Genomic DNA, 22,051 nt, shown 5'->3' on the forward strand with positions numbered 1-22,051 from the left:
AATCTGCCACAGTGCGTCCCTCACTGCAAAATCATGCACCACACGCATTTCAAAGGAGCGGATAGATTTGCTCTCAGAAGACCCTCATGGCTGCAAAGAACCCTCCATATGCATGCTCACTTGACAGTGCTGCCTGCTGGCTCAGGGAGAGCCTGAAATGGCAGCCTCACACAAACTGTGTTGTGATTATTTGAGCACCCAGGTGGCCCATTCATCCTGCAAACCCAAACTGCCACCCAGGTACCAGGAATCCCAACTATCTGCTCTACCCCACCCAGCTTATCCCTGTTATTAATGCCACAATAAAAGTCAGTGGCATAGTGACTTCTCCCTTACCCCATGGATACAGAAAGCGTTAAAACAAGTACAGTACCAGCAAGGAGAGGCAGCTGTTGGATTCACATCAAACTGCATAAAAGCCCATTTTATTAACTTGTCCAAAACCAGTTCTCAGTTGGCTACACCTAGTGCTGGAGAGGTTCAAGCCCACTCTGACACAGGACCTTGCTCCTGTGTTTGATGCTGAAAGCAAGTCCTGCATCCCTGGCTGAAGAGCACAGCAGGAATCCACAGCAATCCACAGCACACCTGCTCCTAACTGCCACTGTACTACCCTCAGACCCCCCCCATAATTCCAAGTCTGCACACCCCTCAAATCACCAATTTCTCATGCCATGCAATCTATCCAACCCTGAGGGTCTAGCGTGACTTAACAGGGTGACAGCTACCTAGTTACTCTTGGGCCAGAGCAAGGATCTCTCTAGAGATGAAAGCCTAGCACCAGACTCCTGTGCTGTCACAGCCTACCACTGACAGCCCCGGGCCATGTTAGTAGCAGCCTTGGCTTCCAGGTCTGATCTCAAAAAGGCCAGCCCTGCACCTCTGTTCTCTAGCTAGAAACCATACTGAAACTAGTTACACAGAACAAACAAAAGGATCACTGGTGCCCTAGGAGGCATAAAGGCCTCTGACACCCATGGGGCTAAATCCAGATGTAGCTGTGAAGTAAATGGTGAGGAAGGAAGCAGTGTAGAGCGATGGAGAAACAATGGAAACTGAGATTCCATTGACAGGACTTACAGGATGGATTTACAAACTAAAGTGAGAGGCACTCTTTGAAAGAATTGTTTATTAATACTAAAATTTCTGTGTATTTCCTGGTTGACAAAACCTTCTTGTGTGGTCCTTTATAAAAATAATCCTGACACCATCAAACGTGCTTCCCAGTCTGGTAACCATCTCCCAGGGAAGTCTAGGGCCTGGGAGTGGCACAGCCTTTTGGGGGACTGGTTCTCAGGAAAAGAATTTCCAGATAATACACCTTTCCCCCCCTTGCCCCTCCCTCCAAAAGAAAATCCCATCAATACAGAGGAAGGGAAAAAGGAGGGGAGGATGCCAAGAGCCTAAGCAAAGCATATAAAAAAAAAAAACCCCGAAACAAAACAGGTGTCAGAAGAATTGTCAAGAGCTCACAATAAAACAAATTCCAGCTTCTAAAATAAAGAATCAGAGACAATTCATCCAAGCAGCAGTGAAAGGAGCTGCTCCTCCAGGTCAGGGGCTGTGTTATCATCTGAATCACTGCAAAGAGAACTGAAGAAAACCTGAAGTAGCAATAACACAAATAAAATAGACTCCCCCCTCTAGATCCCCAAGGAAAGTCTGGGGTTGATTTTTTTCCATGTGCTAGTCTCAAAGTCAGGAGCAGACTGCTCCAGATCCCCAGGCTTTTGAGTCAGTAACTCAAGCAAGGCCACTGCAAGAGTGAGCAGCACAAGCAATAACTTTGTCCCTAAAAAAAACCTTCTCTCTCCAGGAATCCTGGCAATTATTAATTCTGGAATTTATCCTGGCATGTTCCTGCCAGGACCATGGGGCAGGTGGGAGAAAGTTAAATATAACAAAGGGGATAAAAAGCTTCCTGCTCTTTAGATAAGTAACAAAATTAACTTTAAAAAGGGGAAATGGAGGTTGCAGGGTCTTTTGAACCACCATCACAAACTAAGAGAGAAAGTGCTGTGTCATTTGCTGAATTTGCTCTCTCAGGTGCTGAAAGGTTTATTTAGTGGTCTAGCATACACGAACAGATCCACTTAGCACGTGGGGAAAGGGTCAGTCCAATGCTGCACACCCAGATGGTGTGCTGCTGGTGAGACCTGGACACTGAAGCATACACATTGTTAGCCACAGTAGCAGCCGCTGGCATAAGCAGCCAGCACAAGGCCCTTCTGGAAGAATCAGTCCATGTCCTGTGCTGAAGAGATGTAGGGAGATCTGCCCTCACAGAGATCCATCTTCAGCTTTTAGTGTCTAAGGAACCTCACACTACTACTGAAGAGACCATGAACCAGAGCCCCAGCAGCAGAGAGATCCTTTCCACGAGGTCAGTGGTGGCCATGATTACCACCAGGAGTCCAGAAAACTGGTATTGACCAAGTGTGGCTATTAGGTACTGAACTGAGGTAGCCCCCCACCCTCTCAGTCAACTGGAGGAGTCCCCTGCTCCCTGCAGACAGGGGCCCTGGGGAGCAGACAGTGCTGTGAAGAGACACAAGGGATTGGTAGCAGCTCTCCGACACACAGAGATGGGAGAAGAAAGTGGGTGGGGAGGAGTGGGGGTGTTTGCAGGTCACAGCTGAGGAGGGGCATCCTCAAAGGTGATGAGACTAGACTTCTGGCTGGCTCCTTTCCCTGCAATGCTGGCATCTCGGCCGCTCTCCCCCTTCTCGGGAAGCAGTGGGATGTCCTCCTTGGCACCCTCCTCTTCATCATCCTCCATGCTGGGCCACACTGATTGGTCTTCCACACGTTTCAACCGCTCATTCAGTGCTTTCAGGGCCAGTTGTCTGCAAGACAAAGACATACAGGCTTAACCTCACTGCACTTGGACGAGAAGAGTACATTGTTGCAGTGCACTGGCCATTTCCTGGGTATTGCAGGCATCTCTCCCCATACTTGGGTAAGCTAACTGTCCAGCCCAATTAGCCAACTACATGGCAGGAACTCCCAAGATGATCACTGTGCTAAGATTCCTCCCACCCTTGTTTTCTCTGCCTTTTCCCTCTATCTTTTCTATTTCAGCTTGTGTTCGAACAATCTCCTCCCCACTCATCACAGCTACAATCCCGGCTGAGGGACAGACACTAGTCCTTACCTGCAGCATCTGCCAGAGCTGAGAACATCAGCTCCTCAGTGCTTTCACCCCCTGCCAGCTCAGGCATCCCAACAAACATCAGGCAGCTCTCCACTCCTCTCAGCTCAGACTCCTGTCCCAGCAATTTCAGGTTCCAGTGAAATGTTTACCACTTTACCCCTCCACTAATGAGTGTCTTTCTATGGTTGATCACTCCTATCAGGGAGCTGAAGCTGTGCTTCTTCACCTTCAGTATATAGCCTATTGCTAGCATGAACAGTAGGATTTTATGTTATTTTCACTTGGCTGCTTTTGCCCCGGAGACACCATAAGCAGTAGTGGGAGCACTAACAACTATTCCAGGCAGGAATGCCTTGTATGTGAATTTTGATACAGCAATCCAGTTTAGAGCAGTGCATCCAGGAGAGAGGAATCTCTCATTCTACAAGCTACAGTGAAATCCTTGATCTCATACTTAAGGGTTCAGACCTGTTAGAACACCCAGCTTTGCACTGGAGGTTCAGACTGGCTCCTAAGAAACCTATTACGACAACCCTGTGATATAAGGAGTCAGTCATTTCCTCTGCAGCCCACCCAACAAGGTCTGCCTTCAAAGGAACCTGCTGGAGAATATCAGAAGGCTGCAGCTCAACAGAAAATGACTGCTTTCCCTCCTCTTTTGCTTGTCACATTTGAATTGTGGTGCTGGGGGAGCAGCAGAGAAGACAATAACTCACCCATGAGCACTGGTTAATGCTTAGCTTATCCTTCCACTGTCAGCATTATCCCTGAAGTTAATCTCTGCTCACCAGCCCCTCAAAAGGGAATCCCTACAGAAAGATTCTCGAACAGGCAATGCCAGATTATATTTGGTACAGGACTGTGCACATCCACCATTCCTCCAGTGTTACCCAATGCTCAGTGTCACCTCTTCTTGGGAGAACCTCGTCTGGACTGCTCCTGTGCACACCACTTCTCCCCAGCATGGCAGCAAGTACAGCTGCAGAGTATGCCTGAGATCCTTGCTGTCGGTTTCACTCCTGCTGCAAACAGGAATTTTGGTAGGAAGTACAGTGGCTTGATCCCAAGGGAAAGGGAGAAGTGAAATAAGGGAAGAAGTCAAAGGAGATGGGGAAGCCTAACAGGTCAAGGAAATGGCACTCAGAGCCAGTGACAGTGCAGATACACTCGGGAAAAGGTGTGGTCCCTTGTGTTCTTTGGCCAGAAGAAACAGAGCGCTAGTGAGATAACGTATTCATTGCTTAGCAGTGGGACATGCCAGTAACTCATTTAGACTGAGTAAAAAAGAAAGGAGAAGGGGAGTAGTAGTCATCAGAGAGGATAGCTACCAGCAAAAACAGAAGAAAAGGAGCAAGACTGCAGTGAAGGGGAAAAAAGCAGAAAAATGAGAGCAGGTATGTGTAGGAAGGGGTGGATGGTGAAAGGCAAAATCCAAAAGAAAATGAAGGCAGAGGCCCTCCCAAGAAAGTTTTGATATCAGAGGATCCTGACCCATGAACATTTAAAAATAACTACTGTAAAGTCTGAAGAACTCCTCCTTAATTCACCTTCAAAGTGAGATCTTACCGATCCCTGCAAAGTGATATTAACCCTGCCCAAGCTACAATACAGGTCTGTTAGATGCAGAAATGCACCTCTAGAGTAGTTTCATTCCCACCCCTTCCCCCAAGTCTCAAAGGCAATTTAAGCTTTCCCACTACTGGGGAAGCCAGGTCAGACATGTACTTCAAATGCTAGCAATAGCATCTAGAACAGGGCCTTTTTATTTTATTCATCTAAACAAGCACATTTGTTCTCAAAGGCAATGGTGGATTAAAATATAATTAAAATATAATCCCCATTGCAAAGCACTTGCAGAGTTTCTGCTCTGAATTTGCACTGGCCACTGACTCCCATTTGCTGTGCTGCACTGCACAGGAGCTCACAATCAGTAGGACAACCAAACTCTAGAATGTAAAGTGCAGCCAGAAGAACCAGATGCCTTCCAGTTCTTATTCCTTTTTTCACTACCCAACCACATACTCAGAGCTTGCTAAACCCTCTCACTGCATGCAGGGGCAGGGGCTGAAGAAGCAATCTTCTCAGCCCTAGGGGCAAATTCCCAGTGAAGTGAGGGGGGAAAGCATGCTGGCAGGATAACTGGGAAACCTGCTGCTGCTCATTAAATCCCCATTTCTTTGGACAGAGGACTTAAGTCTCATCTCCTAGGCTGTTAAGCTAGCTGCATCAGAGTTGCTTAAAAATCACCTCCAAAAAAAGCCTTAGTGTCTCTTTCATTGGGAAAAATCCCACATTTATCTCCTGGGACAAGGGGGGGACTAAATGGACCTTAATACAGCTCTAATGCCTATAAAAGCCACCAGAGACCCCACCCAACACCAAGGGATCATCCTAGAGCTCACTGCCCCTCAACACGTCAAGGCATCTAATGGAGAGTCATTTGCTTCCTCCCCAGTGAGCTGGAGGGGGGCAGGCACTTCAGCTCTGGTTCTGCTGAAGGAAGAGGATGCTCTTCCATTAGCAAAGATCTAGCATTGAGTTTGCTTTTTACCAAAGGATAATTAACACTAGGATGCACCATACATCCTGGTCTAGCCTGGACAGTCCTGGATTTCAGAGGCCAGGTCTGGCTGGCTGCTGGGAATTAGTGTCCCAGAAACACAGGAGCATGGAGGCAGTCTGGCAGGGAGGTGGAGCAGGCACCGCTGCCTCCCACCCCCACCTCTGCCTGCAGCAGAGCCAACAACTTGGGAGAGCTGGGCAGGTGGAGAGGGGCAGCACTCCAGATGTCCCAAATTTCCTTATGGTCAGCCTAACTAACCCCCTCAACAAGGCAGATCAGAGGTGTTGCACCTGTACTGAGAAATGTCAGATCAACTGTTGCTACCACAAAACATGTAGAAGATCAGATGACTTTTATTACTTTTAAAGACAATATTTTTTTAATCTGCAGAGTGGGTCATTAATGCCTATTCCATCCTTATCCCAGTCACTCAAATGACAGTCATTTTAAACCTGACCCAGGTGCTCATGGCCTGGACTGAAGAAAATTCTGTGCAGCTGCAAAATGTTATACGTACTCTTTGCTTCACTGTGCAAATCCATCAGATACTCAGGAGAAATGGTTGCCACTCTAGACAGGAAGTTCACATCATTCTATTTGCTTCTTTGCATTTTGTCTAGGCTCTCAGCCATTTGCCATGGCCTGTACACTCCAGTTATATAGGAAGACCAAGGCTCAATTGAAATTAGTTCCATGATGCTGTACTTGGACACCCCCGCCCCCCAGTTGTGTGCACAGTGCAATTTAAGCTACTGATGTGTCACCAGGGAGAAAGACTTGAGAGATCAGTACCCATATGAAAGAAACAGGGTAAAGCACTCAGTGCAAAGCACAGCACAGGAGAAGGGAAACGCACAATGCCCGCCTCCTCCAGGTAGCAGAATGTCCTGCCATGTTTGTATTCTGTTGGAGTCACAATTAATTCTATATCCTCCCATACACTGCTTTCATTGCAAGCCCTTTCAGTAGTTAAGCAAGTGTCAGCTCCTCCAGACAAATCCAGCATGATACCCAGCTCTAGGATGGGACAAGATCTTGTGAACAGTGTCTTTCACAGACAGGCACAAATGCTGAAGAGCTTTCCTCTTCAGCACACTCCAGCCCTGAAAAAAAAATCTCAGCTCCAGCTCATTGGACAACATGCACATATGGTTCTTATTTTAAACTTTTGCTGTTGCAACTGAGCCAATACCACTCCTTTCTTCATTCAGACACACCAGCAAAGGCTTCTCTCATTTCTCCATATGCAGGGTAAACAAACCCCTAACTTCCCCAGAAGACACCTGCACTAAGGTGCATGCTTTGGCTCAGATAGGGTGCTCAGGACACCTGCCCCAACAGCTGTAAATAGGAGGAGTGCAATAGTTTCCATAGCAGAGTACACAGAGCAACCAGCTAAGCTCCCAGTGAATAATGCTAGTTATTTGCTTTCCCACACTAACCCTCTACTCCTCCTGGACCTGTTGTCTTATTTCAGCTCTCTCTCGCCCCCTCTCTAGCACTCTCTCTTAGTTTTCCTCTACTTTAATCCCTCCTGGCCTGTGAGACCATCTTCCAAAAGGAGCTAAGACGACTCCTGTTTGACCTGCCTCAGAGGAGTGGCTGAAACAATAGAGGCAGCTTTCTGCCTTACTTGTGTAATCAATCCCAACACTGAATCTACAAACAAGATGCCAGGCAGACTGGTGGGCAGGGTTCCCTGCAGAGGGTGACTGTTTCATTCTGAAGTCTGATTATAGGCTCTACCTTGGTCAGAAAGGATAAAACCCTCTCCTCAGTCCTTCTACCTCCAATTCTGATGAGACTGTTCCACTGCACCAAGCAACATACACTGATTGTTGCTTTCTGGAAAAGCCAGAGACCACCCAGGTGAACAACAAGGTGGAGAGGTGTGGCCAGTCCAAAGGCCTGATTCTATAAGCATTTTCAGCTAACTACAGTGAAAGGTGCAGGGTGCAACTGGGTTGAGAAATGCACTTATTACAGTTCCCTCCTCCACTATCCTGAATCATCAAGAGCAAATCCAGGGTAATAAGTTGACCGTTCTTTTCAGTGGTCTTCAGCTCTGTTTCACATTGAATGCTCTAAGCTGTGACTTGAGACTTATTAAATCAAATCTCCCCTGAACACAGAGCCTGTGAGAAATCATCAACAGGCAAAAAGCCCTGCAGCTGCTCAGATTACTGCTGTCTGGCTTAGTCTATCAGAAGCTTTTGTCAGTTGCAATTACCCCAAACAGGACTAACCTGAATACATGGAAATGTTTACACAAGGCAGACAATAAATGCAAATTGCCCAGTCTCTCTCTGGAAATTTGTTAAATCAAAACAAATTGTACGTCAGGCATCATCAACTTTAGAAGTTTAGAAAAAAAGGGTACAAACCCCCTGGAAAAAAATAAGAGCATTTAAAATCTTGTTTTAAATGCTGTTTTACCAACCCAAACAGCTACTTGTGCTAATGCGAGAGAGCCATAAAAATCAGAGTGACTAACAAAGTGAAACTGACTCAGCTAATTTCACAGAGAGAGAAAGAGAGGGGGGGGGGGCCCCCCCACGGGGGCAAATTACAGCCTGCAGACTTAAGAACATGCTTACAATTCTCCCATTGATTTCAAGAGGAATACTCCGGCACTGACATGACAGTTGAATGTGCAGGTTCATGGGGGCTAAATTATTAAAATAACTTAGGTTCTTGTTTAAGTATCAGGAAGAAATAAATGGCTTTAGAATTAAGCCTCAGCTGCTTCCTTTGAATTCTTCAAACCACGAGAAGAATGACCCATCCGGGCACTGTAGTGGGTTTTCCTGCTTGTGGGACCCATTCTGGTTTGATGCCAGAAGGCCTGCTCTTTTCGGTAGCATCATTTTTCTCTGCACTAGTTGTACCACTTACCCTAGGAGTGGCAGCAGTGGGAATACTCGTATTTGACAGATCTGCTCTCACAAGAGCCTGAAGACACGATGCTTAAAATCCAGCTGTGTCACAGCAGCATTCCCACCACTTATCGTCACTTGAGCCTCATCAGGAAAAGCCTAAGACATCCTACAACATAAAGGAATCCCTCAGCATTAGACAAGAGCCCTAGCCTTGGATCTTGGTGGAGAATGGTAAGTAAAAAACAAATGTGTTGTTAAATACTCCCTTGTAAAAGGAACCCTTTTTATAATATCTACAACTATTTGGGGCCACTTGGAAGCACAAAGCTTGATTGTGCTACCAGAGCTCCTCCGTTCCCTTCTGCAGGTATCTAGGGCTCAGGGTGCCCGACCCGCTAAGGTAAGCGTGGAGCAATCCTATACCTTCTCCTCTCAGCATCCTGGGGGTCCGTTCCAGGCAAGCTGATGGTGATGGACGAGGGAGCGCCAACATCGTAACGCTTCACTGTCTTGCGGCAGACTTTCACCTTCACCAAGACGCCATGTACCAGGTTGGCCACGAGGCCGACCACGGGCTGCAGGATCTCAGGGAAGAACGTGGCAAAGGCAAAGTGGTCCGACATGTCCCCACGGCCCCGGCTGTGCCGCTGGTAGAAGCGCAGGTAGACCCAGCTGGAGAAGACGCCGAAGCCGTAGGAGGCCAGCGCGGCACCCTCGATCAGGGTGGTCAGCCGCAGCACAGCCAGCACCAGGAGCAGGAGCATGGGCGTGGCCTTCATGCGCACCTGTGGCACCTTCAACACAGTGCTGTCCCCCATGGTCTGCTTGAGGGCCACCAGGACGCCGCCGAGGAAGCCGGCCGTGCCGTGCAGGCGCACGGTGAACAGGTAGGCCAGGTTGAAGGATGCCACGTAGGTGAGCAGGTAGGCGAAGGCCCCCAGCACCCCCACCGACACACTGACCACAGCGAAGAAGATGAGCAGCTCCAAGGCCCCCCACAGCGGCTCCAGCAGCCGCCCCGCCGCCGCCAGCGTGGCCAGGCTGAGGCCCACGCCCCACGCGTGCCGCTCCACCAGCCCGTGCGTCGCCAGCGTCCACACCCAGCAGTTGGGCGGGAAGAGGTAGCCGGGCGTCACGCCGAGCGCGGAGGCCGTGTCGGCCGCGAAGGACAGCGCGTAGAGCAGCAGCACGGCCCCGCACAGCGCCTTCACCGCCACGCTCGTGCCGCCCAGCGCCGCCACGCAGTGCTGCCGCGCCACCGGCAGGTACCGCTTCATGGCGCCGCTCCCGCCCGCGGGTCAGGGCCCAACGGGCGTCCCCGCCACGCCGCTCCCTGCGCCGGCCCCGCGCGTCCCCATCCGCCCGCAAAGGCCCGAGCAGCCGCTGTCGCCGCCTCGGGCCCGGTCGCAGAGAAGCGGCTCCGCCGAGCGCAGACAAACAGCCGCAGCACGCGTGCGCGGGCCCGCCCGGAGCACGCCGGGAAATGGAGTCCTCACCGCAGCCAGCGCCAGCGGCCCCCAGAGCCGCAGAACTACGGGTCCCGCCAGGCCGCGGGGCGGGGCTGTCTCCCGAGGGCCGCGAAAGGGCTTGTGGGAGCTGTAGTGTGGCGGCGCGGGGGGTGCACTCTGCCCGGGCCGGGCCCGCTCAGGGCTCCTAGCTGAGGGGCAGCCACGCCCCAGGGGAGCGCCTCTGCCCGGCGAGACTCCATCTCCCGGCGCAGGGAGCTGCGCGTCCCTCAGGCCTGGTGCGAGATGTGGGCGGAGGCCGCTCGGCCGAGCGCCCCAAGGAGCGTGCAAACTTCTCGCCAATCGCCGGAGAGGCACTGCCTGTGCCACCAACCACAGCAAAGGGCACCCCAAGAACCCCCCAATCACAACCGGAGGTCCCAGCGTTCTCTTCAATCGCAGCGGAGGCCCCCGCAAGCCCACCAATCAGCACTGACCCGCTGAGCCCCGCTCCCGCCCCAGCGCAGCTCGAGGCCTAGGGCGAGGCGCGGCCCCTGCGTTGCTTTGGCTTTGGGCTGAGCGCACCGAGGCGCGCGGGGCCGGCGCGGAGCAGCGCCAAGTGTCCCTGCCCGCGGGCATCTGAACTAGGCGTAACAGCGCGGGCAAAGGGGCGTGAGCGAGGCATGGCAGGAAGGAGAGAGGCCGAGGCAGGCGTCGCGGATGGCAGCTGCCACCATGTTCCTCCCCGCGCACATCGAGGCTTGTGCTCAGGGCCAGGCGGCAGGGGCAGAACGGTCTTGAGCCTAACTGCCCCTGTGCCAGGCCTGGGAGCGCAGCAGGGAAGCTGCTCTGGGCTTGCTGCCAGCACCCTACCTAGACTCCTGGCAGCCTGGGGTGAACCTCTACTGTCGGCCCCCCTTCACCAGAGATCACGATAATAAAAAGATTACCATTTTCCAGCCCCCTTTCTGCCCGGGCCAGGCAGCTGCCTGGTTCACCCATGCCTGTATCCGGCCCTGGTTGCTCCCAGCTACTGTTCTCAAGCTGTCGGCAAACCAGAGATGTCTGTGCCCAGGAGCCCCAGGGATGCGGTGCCGCTGTGCCCATTAGCTCCTTGGTTAAAATGTGGGTGGCAAAAACACCTGTGGAAGCAGATGTTTCCGTTGCCAGCCCCTGCATTAGGAAAACTGACTTAGAGCTCTCAACGCTGCCAGATTTTAAAGCCAGCCCGCTGGGGAGTTAGCTCGTCTTCTGGGTTTTGAACCTTCATGAGTCATTTTTCAGGTTTTCTCTGCAACGCAAGGGCTGGAAATGAACTATGTTTCGTACAAGAAAACTGAGTTCCAGCACAGAGACTTGACTCCAGGGGCTGGGGCTAAAGGTTTATCCCCAGATACTGTAGTCAGCTGCCTCAGCAAGTCCAGTCAGGGCTGGTGTAAATCAGAACGTGCAAGAAAGCTGGTGGTGTTGGAATAAAAAGGTAACAAACAGCCCAGTAAAGCAAGGACATGCATGAGCAATCTCCCCAAAGCCTCAAGAGCAGGTTATTTACTAGGGTGTTGCTCTCCTAATGACTTGCTTGTCATCTCTAGTCACTTCAGCTGGGTTCTTTGAGGTTGTAGTGGATTTCCAGGCTGGGAAGCTCTTGTAAATGTCTGGCTGGGGAAATATCTGACAAGCTGCCAATACCCCCATAAACTCCTCTTTTTCTCAGGTTTCTTCATTTTGGTTCCTTTCTATGTTAAGGAAAAGTCTTTCCTGGCTGACTGTTAATGCTTCTAGGTAACACCACTGTCAAGCAGGCAGCCACAGCTGGAAAAGGGACCTTGTGAAAAAAGGGTTCTTTGCTGACCTGGTCCAAGACCACGTTTACACCTGCCCCCCCCCGAGTCCAGCCTGGATGTGTCCCACATATTTCAGAGAGATGTTTGCAGGATGAGGGTTTGTATCCCTGAGCCTGAAGAGGCAAATTTCCTTGATGACTCCTGGCCCAATGCATCTCCATCAGTGATGTATAATTTCAACAGAGTGATGCTGACATCAAGCCATTGTGGTACGAGAGTCCACCCAGACTAGTGAAAGGCACCACCTCCCACATGCTCAATAGCACATGGACACATTCTAGTGAGTCCCCAGTTTGCAGTTTTCATGGGTCAAAGTGAGTCATAGGGGCAGAGACATAACTGCACAGTTCTGCCATCTGTGCGGCTGTGGCATACAGGGCAGCAGCTGTAACCAGGTTGCCAGCAGTGGTCAGTAACACACCCACTACCATTTTTGTCTTCCTCCTACATCAGCTCCCAGGGTTTGTACCCCATCACACTCCCATAGCTATGCTACCAAGTGGGGGGAGTCTGGTATTTATCTAAATCTGCAGATGTGTAAGAAAACTACAAATGATCTCATCTGCAGCAGGATTTTATCTTGCTGGTAGAAACACACCTTTCCTCTTACCAAGAGGAGAAATTCCAGCAGCTATAGTTCAAAACCCTCTCAGGATGACTCTAAATAGCTCATTTCTGAAACATGACAAAACATTTTTAAAATCACAGTTATTTTTTTTTACCAGGAGCAGCTGGAGGCCTCAGTTGAAATTAGGGCCCTGTCATGTTAGGAGCTGCGTATGCACAAAGTAAGGGAACTAATCTGTGCCGTCAGGACTTTGCATCCTGTGAGCAGGGAAAGATGATTACTGCAGCATTCCCATCTCCTAGCCAAGTCCCCTCACCCAACACAGAACTTCCTTTTCTCTGTAGCTGCCAGATGGTTGTTCTGCTCCCTGTGGTTGAAGGGACATGAATAGCCTGCATGGGAGGGTGAGAATGTGTTGGGAGGGAGCTCCACTGCTACCCTGGGCCGCAGGGACTGTCAGTCCATGGAGAACAGGTGGGGAGCTGGCTACAGGAACACCAGCCATGGAAAGTCCACTAGTTTTGTGAGCCTCTGTGCCCCTGCTGTGGTGGGGAGTAGGTCCAGGGAAGCCTTACATGTGGGCAGTGTCATGGGACACACACAACAGGCTTCCTGCTTACTCTGACTCAGCAATCCTTCCCCAGGCAGCTTCTTCCTCTCTGCAGGAGGGAAGGAAACTGGTCTCTGGTTTATTGCAACATTATTATTTTTAGTTGCAAAAAAAATATGCAGTTTGGGAAGGCCCCTGGGTCAAACTGTGCCAGAGCTGAGTTTTCACTGGAAGAGTCTAATAGTACAGTAGCAACAGAAGCTGGTATGTTTGGGTCCCAGACAAGCAGCACAATGCACTCAGGCTCCTTCTGCAATGCTGCAGCACGACGCTCTCTACTGTTGACTAGCTATAGTCCACAGTTGGTCCACATAGCCACCTAGCCCATGGTTCAGAAACATCATGCTGACACCTGAAGCAACCCTGAGCTCTCAAAACACATTGTCAAGGATGCTTGAGAGATAAGGGAACAGGGAGTGAAAAAGGCAGAGGAGGATATTCAGAAAGACAACTAGGGACAGAGGAGGAGCCTGGCTGAGCTGGGTGGGTAGGGGGTATGTAGGCCACAAATGCCATCTATCCTACTTCCATAGGCTGTTTTTCTCATTACATCTGCAAGGTAAGTCAATCATGTCCAACTCATCCGTCCCCACAGGTCAGAGGAATGGTGTGGGGTCAGTCTGCAGGCTGGATATTGCATGTGGGGTTGGTGTGTGGGTCTGATTTAGCATGCAGACCCACATCATCTAGCCTGTGGGTCTCCCCACGTGTGGAAATTTGGTGGTTGGACAAGCAGTGACAGTGTTAATTGCCACACCTCCAGCAGTTGCAACAATTAACACTGCCACTACTTCTCCTCTGCCATATCTCTGGACCTGTGGGGAGCCCCACAGGCTAGATGACACAGCTCTGCATGCTAGATTTAAACTGTGAGTCATATCTTGGGATGTATACACAAGTATTAAGGTGACTTAAGTTAAACCACATAAGAGCATACATACAGCTCCTTGACATGGTGGCAGCCACCTTGTAAACTAAGTTGACGTAACTAATGCAGCTCAAGATAATACACCTCTGAGGTGTATTATCTTGCTTCGCATTTTAAGTTGACTGCTCCATGTACATGTGTATGCTCTGACAGTTAAGCTGACTGAACTTTAAAAAGTGGACTTAACTGTCAGAAAGTTAGTATGTGTGCATACACCCTTGGTCACCCCAAGTTAAGTGACTCAGTCAATAGGGCTCTTCATGCCAAGCCAGTGCCTGAAGGGGGAGCTGTGTGCCCAAGGTACCATCTTTCCAATGACATTAAAGCCAAGATCCTGCCCATATGTGGTCATTAAGGACAGAATCCTGTGTCACTTTCAGCCCCCAAGTGGCAGCTTCCTAATCGTGTGACTGCCATTTCTGACATACGCAGTTTGTGATACTAGGCCACACACTGTGGAACCATATGGCTACTGCCTATGCTCAGTGCGCTGCACTTTGGTTGGGCAGGTATGTGATTCTAAACATACCCAGGGATAAAGTCCCAAAATCTTGGTATGGCAAAAACTTGGAGGGGGAGGGACAGCTTTATGGGGAGGATTGAAGAAATACTAGGATCCAAACAATGTGTAAATGCCAAAACCAGCAGCCGGGGACTGGGTCACTCCTCTTTGAGCATAAACAGTAAAATAGTTATGGCAGAATCTTATCTCATGTCACTTTTCCCATGAGGCAAGATGTTATCTGGGCAAAACCCCACTTGGACTGTTCCTTTCTGCACCTCTGCATTGTCCACTGCAGTTTACCAAACTTCTCAACTAATGTTGCTGATAACAGTTGCACCCCAGAGATGGTTGCGCTTTCAATGTGGTGGAGTCCTTGATCTGTGCAGAACAATGCTAGTTTTAGGCCTGCATTCAGGGCATGCTACAGGCCTGTGCTTGTTCATGTGAGGCTGGCAGCACCAAGAGGACCCTGATGCCAATTTTTATCTGGGGTTGTCCAGTCAAAGGAGATGCTAGTCATCTTCCCTCTATAGCCCTGGCAAAAGCAGCCTTCATGCGAAGAAGGATAAGGACCAGCCTGATGTGTTGTCCCACTGGGCCAATGGCTGCTGTCCAAGCCCAAAGCTGCCAACCATGAGAGGTCAGAATCATGAACTTAAAACAGCAAGGATGTTTCTAGTCTCTCTTTTGACTTATTCCCCTGCACATGCAACCATTCAGGCTGATGCCTGGCTACAACAGCAGCTTCCCCCAGTTCCTCCAGTCCTGGCTTGCTGCTGCCCAGACCCCTCCCTGCGTTCTGAATGAGCTATGAAGGCAGCCAGGTCTGTGTTCTCAACCTTGCCCACCCCTCAGCTCAGCCTTGTGCAAGTGGGAAAACTGAGGCACAAAGCAGGGAAGTGACCTGCTCAAGACTGCGGTGTGAGTCAGAACCATGTGTGTAAAATGCAAGCCCTCCTGAGCTTGCAGGCCTTCTCATTACTCCTCCCAGCAGCACCAAGGAGCCATTCCTCGGCCAGCCCAATGCTGTTGTTCTGTATTTCTTGGGGTAGGGAGGTACAAGCTGCTGTGAATACGCATTGGCTAAAATACTGGGGAATGACCGAGAGCACAGCAATGCCCTCTCAGTGGCCTTAGTTTAACAACACAGTTGGGTATGTGCAGTGAAGTTAGTGGACAGAAAGGATGATCTAGTAGTTAGGGCACTCACCTGGCATGTTCTCTACTCTGTCACTGACTTCTGGGTGACATTGAGGAAATCGTCTTGGCGCAGAGTCTGGAAGGTGCTGAGATACTGCTTCTCTTAGCATGGCACCACCTAACCCCCACTGCCTAGAGGATTCCTTAGGCAGTGCCCATGCCCTGCATGTGTGGAGGTGGGTTAAGTACCTAAGGAATGGATTTTTGTCAGCTGGCCAGGGGTAAAATAGTGGGGGCAAGGTGGTATGGAGAAGAGGGGCATTGGTGGTTAGTGGCTAACCCGGTGCACCTGGTTGAGGGTCAAGCTAGGCTCCTCCCTCTGCTGAGGATCCTCAGCTGGGCACTTGCTTTAGGCCTTTGATGTTTCAGTCTATGTCCTGGCTGCTAAAATGGCCTCTGTCGCTAGCTTGTGCTCTCACCCATGACTGCTTTATTCCCCTGCACCACAATGTGCAGGTGCTCTGTTGCCCTCCATCTATTGGTGTCCTTAGAGCCCTCCCATGGCAGAGAAAGGTAAATGACAGTGCTGAGCATGCTTTAGGATTAGGTCATGCTGATGAGAAAACTCTTCCACCACTTAGCATGAGAACCCCATAGGGATGACTTCCAAGGATTCAGTATAAAGTGTTTTGTATGTCAGCCCAAAAACTTAGGCACCTAAGGAGACCAGCAAGCACCTGTGAGGGTTTGGGTCTTAGTCTTGATTTACCTTTATTTTCTCCTATGTAAAGTAGGGGATACATGGCAGGGGTGTAAAGTAGTCATAACTCGCACAAAGGCACACAGTAAGTCCAGGGAAATAGTCCCACCCCGGATGTCCATTCCCGTTCTTCCCTAGTCCTTCCTGCCACCCTCAGTTCAGGTTTCTGTTGCTCTTTCTCCCAGCAGTGTCAATACTCCACCCACCGGAGGCTGTGTCTTAGTGGGAAGGCCTTATATGCTAGACAGATGCATCTGTGCTTAAGTGTTTTGGTGATGGATATAAGCTATTAAGATAGGGCTATAGGCAAGGGTAGAACTCAAGAGTCCCAATTCCTACTCCCCTTTTGCTTCATATCCTGATCCTCTGCAGTGAGACAGTGCCTCACATATGCTGTACCCAGACACAACTTGCCTTTTCCCCTTTAAACCCAGCAAAAAATCCACCACGTGTGAAGTGAAAATATGAACATTATTTAATAACTGATTCTCTGTAATAAACAATTTGAAAATATTTTACAAGGAATCACACACACAATATTTTACAAAGTTTTTTGTCTTTTTTTTGAAGTTTTCCAACTCTTCTGTACAAAAAAAAAAGGAACAAAATAAAAATAAAATAAAATAAATAACCCTTTCAAATGAGCAGAAAAAAGCTTTTCAGATGAGGAATGAGCAGGGTTTGAGCCCAGCAGAACAACTACCTGGTGGTTGTTTTGTTTTTATTTTTTTTAAACTTAAAATAATATATATATATATATATTTATATTTATGTATAGTGTTTTGTTATTCTCAAATGAGCACCTAACTAGACTATAGAATTACACACACTCCTGGTAACACAGAGCCAGCCATCTGTTCAAAACACGTTTCCCAGAGACAGTAATCAAACACACACTGAAAAAGCTACAAGCAAAATGACCATTAATTAACCCAATCATTAATTAATGAATCACCTCCCTTCCCCCCACCCCTCTCCGGCTTGATGGTCAAACCCACAACACCTCATCAAGGTCATTGGCCATTGGTGCCCCCTTCCCCAACCTCCTCCCCTCCCTTCCCCTCCCCTCCCCCAGGTTGTTTTAGTTGAACATAGTTTAAAAAAACATGGTGCATGTGGGTGGCACTAGTTTCGACCAGCCCCAGGCCTCCCCTGGCTGTCAGGTGGGTGTGGAGCTGGGAGGCAAATGGACACAGCTAAAATGATTTGGCTCAACTGGCCAAATCCAGCTCCTGGTGTGGTACTAGAGGGCGAGTAACTTGGCATGAGAAGAGACCTCATCCAGGCCCAGGCACATCCCCAAGGTGGCATGGGTCAAATCGATGATTTCCTGACTCCCTCCCACTCTGACTCCACACCCAAACTCAATGTACTTTAGAGACTCTCTTCTGCTTTTCCCATCCAGCCACCATTAGCTAGGAAAATTATCTTTTGTCTCCTGTGGCTCTGGCCAAGGTCAGGACATGGCTGCATGTACTTCTACTCCCATGCTGGCTCCCAGTCTTTCTATAACAGGTGCAAATCTTTTCTTCTCCCCTTAAATGCTCCCACTCCAGCCATCTTCTTCCATCATTCCACAAGACGCCTCACCCACTTTTCTCTTCCCAATAGCCCACACCTTAGCTCCCTCACTTCCTGTATGCTGTCTTTTAACAGCATCTCACACCAAATGCCCGGCCTGATCTTTTTATCCTGGCCAGGCGCCTTTCCACTCACTTCAGTGGTCCTATGTCCAGCATGATGACCCTCGTTATATACACCAACACCTTCAGATCCTGGCTTAGTGCAGTTTGCCTGCCTTGTTCTTAGCCCCTGCCTTTCCCTTGGGCTCACCACTCCTGTGTTAGCTCGGACAGTGCTTGCAGACAACTCAGTGTCTATCACTCAGCTTCAGCAGCTAGCTAATGCAACTTATGTGATCATTAGGGATTTATCTCTTGATGTTCTTGCTCCTAAACACGTCCTTGCTCCACCATCTTGGTCTGAGCTCTGTGGCCAGGACATAGATTCACTCTGAAGTGCAATAAAAGTGATGGTGCCACATTAGCAAAACGGTTATTACTACAATGGCTCCTAGCCACTTCATAGCAAAGAAATTGTGCGCTACCTCCCCACCCCACCTCAGATCTCAAAAACCTTTCTTTCTACAGGACCCTAGGCAGGACCCTAATGATGGTCACTAGGCTTCATCTTAAGCACCACTGGGCTTCAGCCCACAGGTCTTTTCCATCTCTAATTTCTAAGACCCTATCAGCATGTCTGCCCTGCAGCTCTGCCTGAGGTAGGAAAAAAAAGGAGAAAAATGGGGGAACTTGGGAGGCAGTGGGAAAGTGTCCCTCTATCCCCAGGAGACCAAGGGAAGTGCTAGAATCAGTGGTGATGGGAAAAAGTGTGCCAGAGTTTTGCCTTGGATGATCTCCAGGTTGTCCCAGTGCAGGAAGTTCAATGCCAGATCTGTTAGAGACAGGATTACCTCTGGACAGAGCCAACCATTTGAATTAATACACATTAACACTTGTTTTCACTTGGGGGAGTTATGGGGAAATCCTAGAGCACAGATTCTGCGTTCTCATAAAATACACTCTCTGGGGCTTTGGTAATAGAGGGCTTCTCAGGGATGTCTCACTCAATTGTTACTCCTTTAGGGGCAGTGATGGCAAGGCTCTACTAGATCTGCTCTGAGATAAGGTTTGGTGCAAGCCATTTATCTATGCTGTCTGTTGCAATGCCCCCCCCCCTTCTACTCCCCCCCCCCCCCCCCCCCCCCCCCGACAGCAGCACGGGAGCTGAAGCAACACTAGGAGGCCTCTTGGAAGTTCTCTCAAGCTAGGAGAGCCCTGTTCTCCTGCCTGGTGCACAGCCTGGGAGCAGAGGGGATGGTGCCATTACAGCAATGGTGGGATCTGGTAAGACTTCCTCCAGGTAGAACTAGTGCAAGATCCAGTATATACCAAGTGGGCACAAGGGGAAAAATAAGGCTTAGCACTGTGTGCTCTCACACTTCTGCAATCTTTCTGGCTCTGACCTTGTTGTACATCAAGCTGGAGTTGAGCTAGATGGCCCAGCCAGGCTCCTGAATGAGGACTGACAGCAGAAGCACTGCTCCAAAGGGCCATCTGGGGCCTGTGAAGCTCAGACATAGTAACCTGTGTGGTAGAAGGTATAAGGAAGGGAGTGTCCACATGTGCATTCAGAGCAGAAATGCCTATGTGTGCAAGAATGTACTTGTGCATACCCATTTGTGTGTATACACATGTGAAAGCACATGTGGTTTGTGTGCACTCATGCAGAGAAGTCTATTTTTGCAAGATGGCATGTGTGTGTGCATGTGTAAATGGGAGGTGGTGAGTCCTTTTGGAGGTGAACATTTGTGCATGGCTGGGTGCAAGCATAGGAAGGACTGTGCACTGCAGCTGGCACCCAGGAAGCTCTCTATCTGACTGGGCATACAGCCCTAGTGCCATGATGTTAACAGGGCACATCCAAGGGGCTGATCTCGTACAACCTGAAGTCAGCCAATTTCATATTTTAGTGCATTCTGGATGCATAGGAAGAAAGGAGGGGCTGCAGGACCAGACGGGGACCTTCTACTCTAGCATTGTCAAAACATTTACATTGCAGCCTTCTGCACTGTCCTAACAGGAGTCACTTTCCAGATGCAGCCATGTGCTAAATGTGCCTCCAGCCAAGTAGTGGACATGGCCAGGCTGGCCAGTACAGATGGGTCTGTGCTGTGCTTCAAGCCAGCACAGAAACCCCCTGGACTAGCGCACCATTTCGGAATTCAGTTTGGCCCTCCCTATACTGGCCAGATGAACTTTGTGGGATGTTAAGGGCTAGGAATGATGTGTACAGGATCATGGAGAATCATGGGGCAGGGACACTTATGGAGCAATGTACTCACCACCCAGACCTCCCCACAACCTGTTCCCTACACGCTGCCCCTGCCAAGGTCCTCCTACTCCAGCTGAGCACATGCTACTGGCACTACCTTCCTGGTCCTCTGCTACTGTCTCCAGGCCACCTCTTTGCCAATTCAGGTGAACAGTGAAACCTCACCTCCTCAACAGCTCATGATGGGAACCAGCAGCAGGGAGGTGGGGTGGGGTATGATTTTCCCTGAAACCTTTGCTGGTCCCTCCCTTCCAACCTCAGCCTCCCAGATGAGGCTCTAGGGACTTGTTCCACTGTGTTAACCCACCTTGTCAGCATGCAGGTCCATTGGTTGCTTTCCAGCTGGGTGATTCAGCTAGGAGCTTATCCCCTGAAAGGCCTGGGGCAAACACCTCAGGGTTCTAAAATGACAAGACCGAGGTAGGATGCACCTAAGGCCCCAACACCCACCTCCCATTGTGCCTGCTGGGTGCCCCTCCCCATTTTTCTGCCTTGCCCAGGTCTGATATTATTGCTGTCCCCCATCAACTCCTTCTGACCTGCCCTACACAGGCTATCTGCTTCAGACCAACTGTGTTACACAGGCAGAAGGTCACCCACAGAAACCTTCCACCTCATACCAACAGCTCCTGCCTATGGCTGGTGGTCCTTACCCCACGCTGAGCTGATGAATTTAGAAGTGGGAGCACAGGAAGGGAAAGTATCAAGTTCCTCAGCCCAAAGTTGCAGAGACCACAGGGGGTCTGAATGGGGAGTTCACAACGGTGAAAGGATATGACCATAAGGAAATGTCAGGTAAGGCAGGGCTGGTTGTGGAGATGCAAGAAAGATGAAGCATGCCCCACCCCACTCCCAGTACAAAGGGTAATTAAAAGGATACCAAGCAAATGTGCCAAAGATCCACTCAGCAATGCTCCCAGGGAACCACATTGCACTGCCTGGCAGTGCTTGAACTAGAACCAGTATAACAATGTCCTCAGCTCCACTTCTGGGGCTGGATGTGACCTTCTGAATGTCTAACCCAGTGCTTTCTTGTCCCAGGTCTTCAGCCCATTGCCCAAAGCAGCCATGGTCAGCAGCTCACACTGGCCAGTGGCACAACAGGCCAAACTTGTCCCTTGGATATGAAATCAAGAGGAGCCCTGCCTGGTCCACTCAGTTCAGAGACCTTCTAGTGCTGCACTGGGCACCAGTCGTTCTGGACTGGTATATGGCTAGATTCATCCCTAGTATATCTCTTCTGAACTAATGGGGTGACATCTGGGTGAATTTGAGATGTACTGAACCCTGTTCATGTCAACTGCTGTAGTGGGTGCTCAACACTCTTAAACCAGGTCCAGAGGTTTTCGAAAGGTCTGGCTGTATCCTTTTCATTCCTAGGTGCTTTTGCACAATCAAGACCTCCTAATCAAAGGTGTGGGAACTGCCCTCCCCAAAGAGAATTAAGAGGCAGATAGAGAACATCTGCCCTGAGCCAGAAAAGGTAAAAGCCAGGAGGCAAGAACCAGGGACCAGGACCCAGGATGGGAGCAGGAGAAAAGGCTGGAGGCATAGTTTTGGCCAGCACACCCTTCCATGTGTTTGCAGGGACAGATGTTGCCAGACCAGGGTAGAGGTAAGAGGGTGCTTCTAGAGACTGAGGGGACATCATGAGCCAGGAAAAAGTTCTTTTTATGTGTGGTGAGTTTGGCCTACTGGCCAAAGGAATGTCCATTGGGCAGGCAGATACAGCGGGAGGCTGAGAGGGAATGTTGTTCACAG

The 22,051-nt window shown here is 49.9% G+C and overlaps 1 protein-coding gene across 1 annotated transcript; it reads right to left on the bottom strand.

Moving 5' to 3' along the window:
* Window positions 1-1,114: 1,114 nt before the first annotated feature.
* Window positions 1,115-10,312, bottom strand: TMEM115 (transmembrane protein 115). The gene is made up of 2 exons (XM_006266391.4): window positions 9,020-10,312; window positions 1,115-2,846 (listed from the first exon to the last, which is right to left on the bottom strand). The coding sequence occupies exons 1-2, from the start codon at window positions 9,871-9,873 to the stop codon at window positions 2,630-2,632; spliced, it is 1,071 nt and encodes a 356-aa protein (XP_006266453.2). The 5' UTR covers window positions 9,874-10,312; the 3' UTR covers window positions 1,115-2,629.
* Window positions 10,313-22,051: the final 11,739 nt, after the last annotated feature.

The sequence above is a fragment of the Alligator mississippiensis genome, chromosome 12 (genome assembly GCF_030867095.1).
Source record: "Alligator mississippiensis isolate rAllMis1 chromosome 12, rAllMis1, whole genome shotgun sequence".
NCBI classification, from domain to species: Eukaryota; Metazoa; Chordata; order Crocodylia; family Alligatoridae; genus Alligator; species Alligator mississippiensis.

Bases quoted from the DNA above. Each gene is read 5' to 3' on its own strand.
- TMEM115 (XM_006266391.4), bottom strand. From the start codon at position 9,873: ATGAAGCGGTACCTGCCGGTGGCGCGGCAGCACTGCGTGGCGGCGCTG. The intron at 2,847-9,019 runs GTATAGGATTGC...TTTGTCTTGCAG, and splicing joins CAGGATGCTGAGAGGAGAAG to ACAACTGGCCCTGAAAGCAC.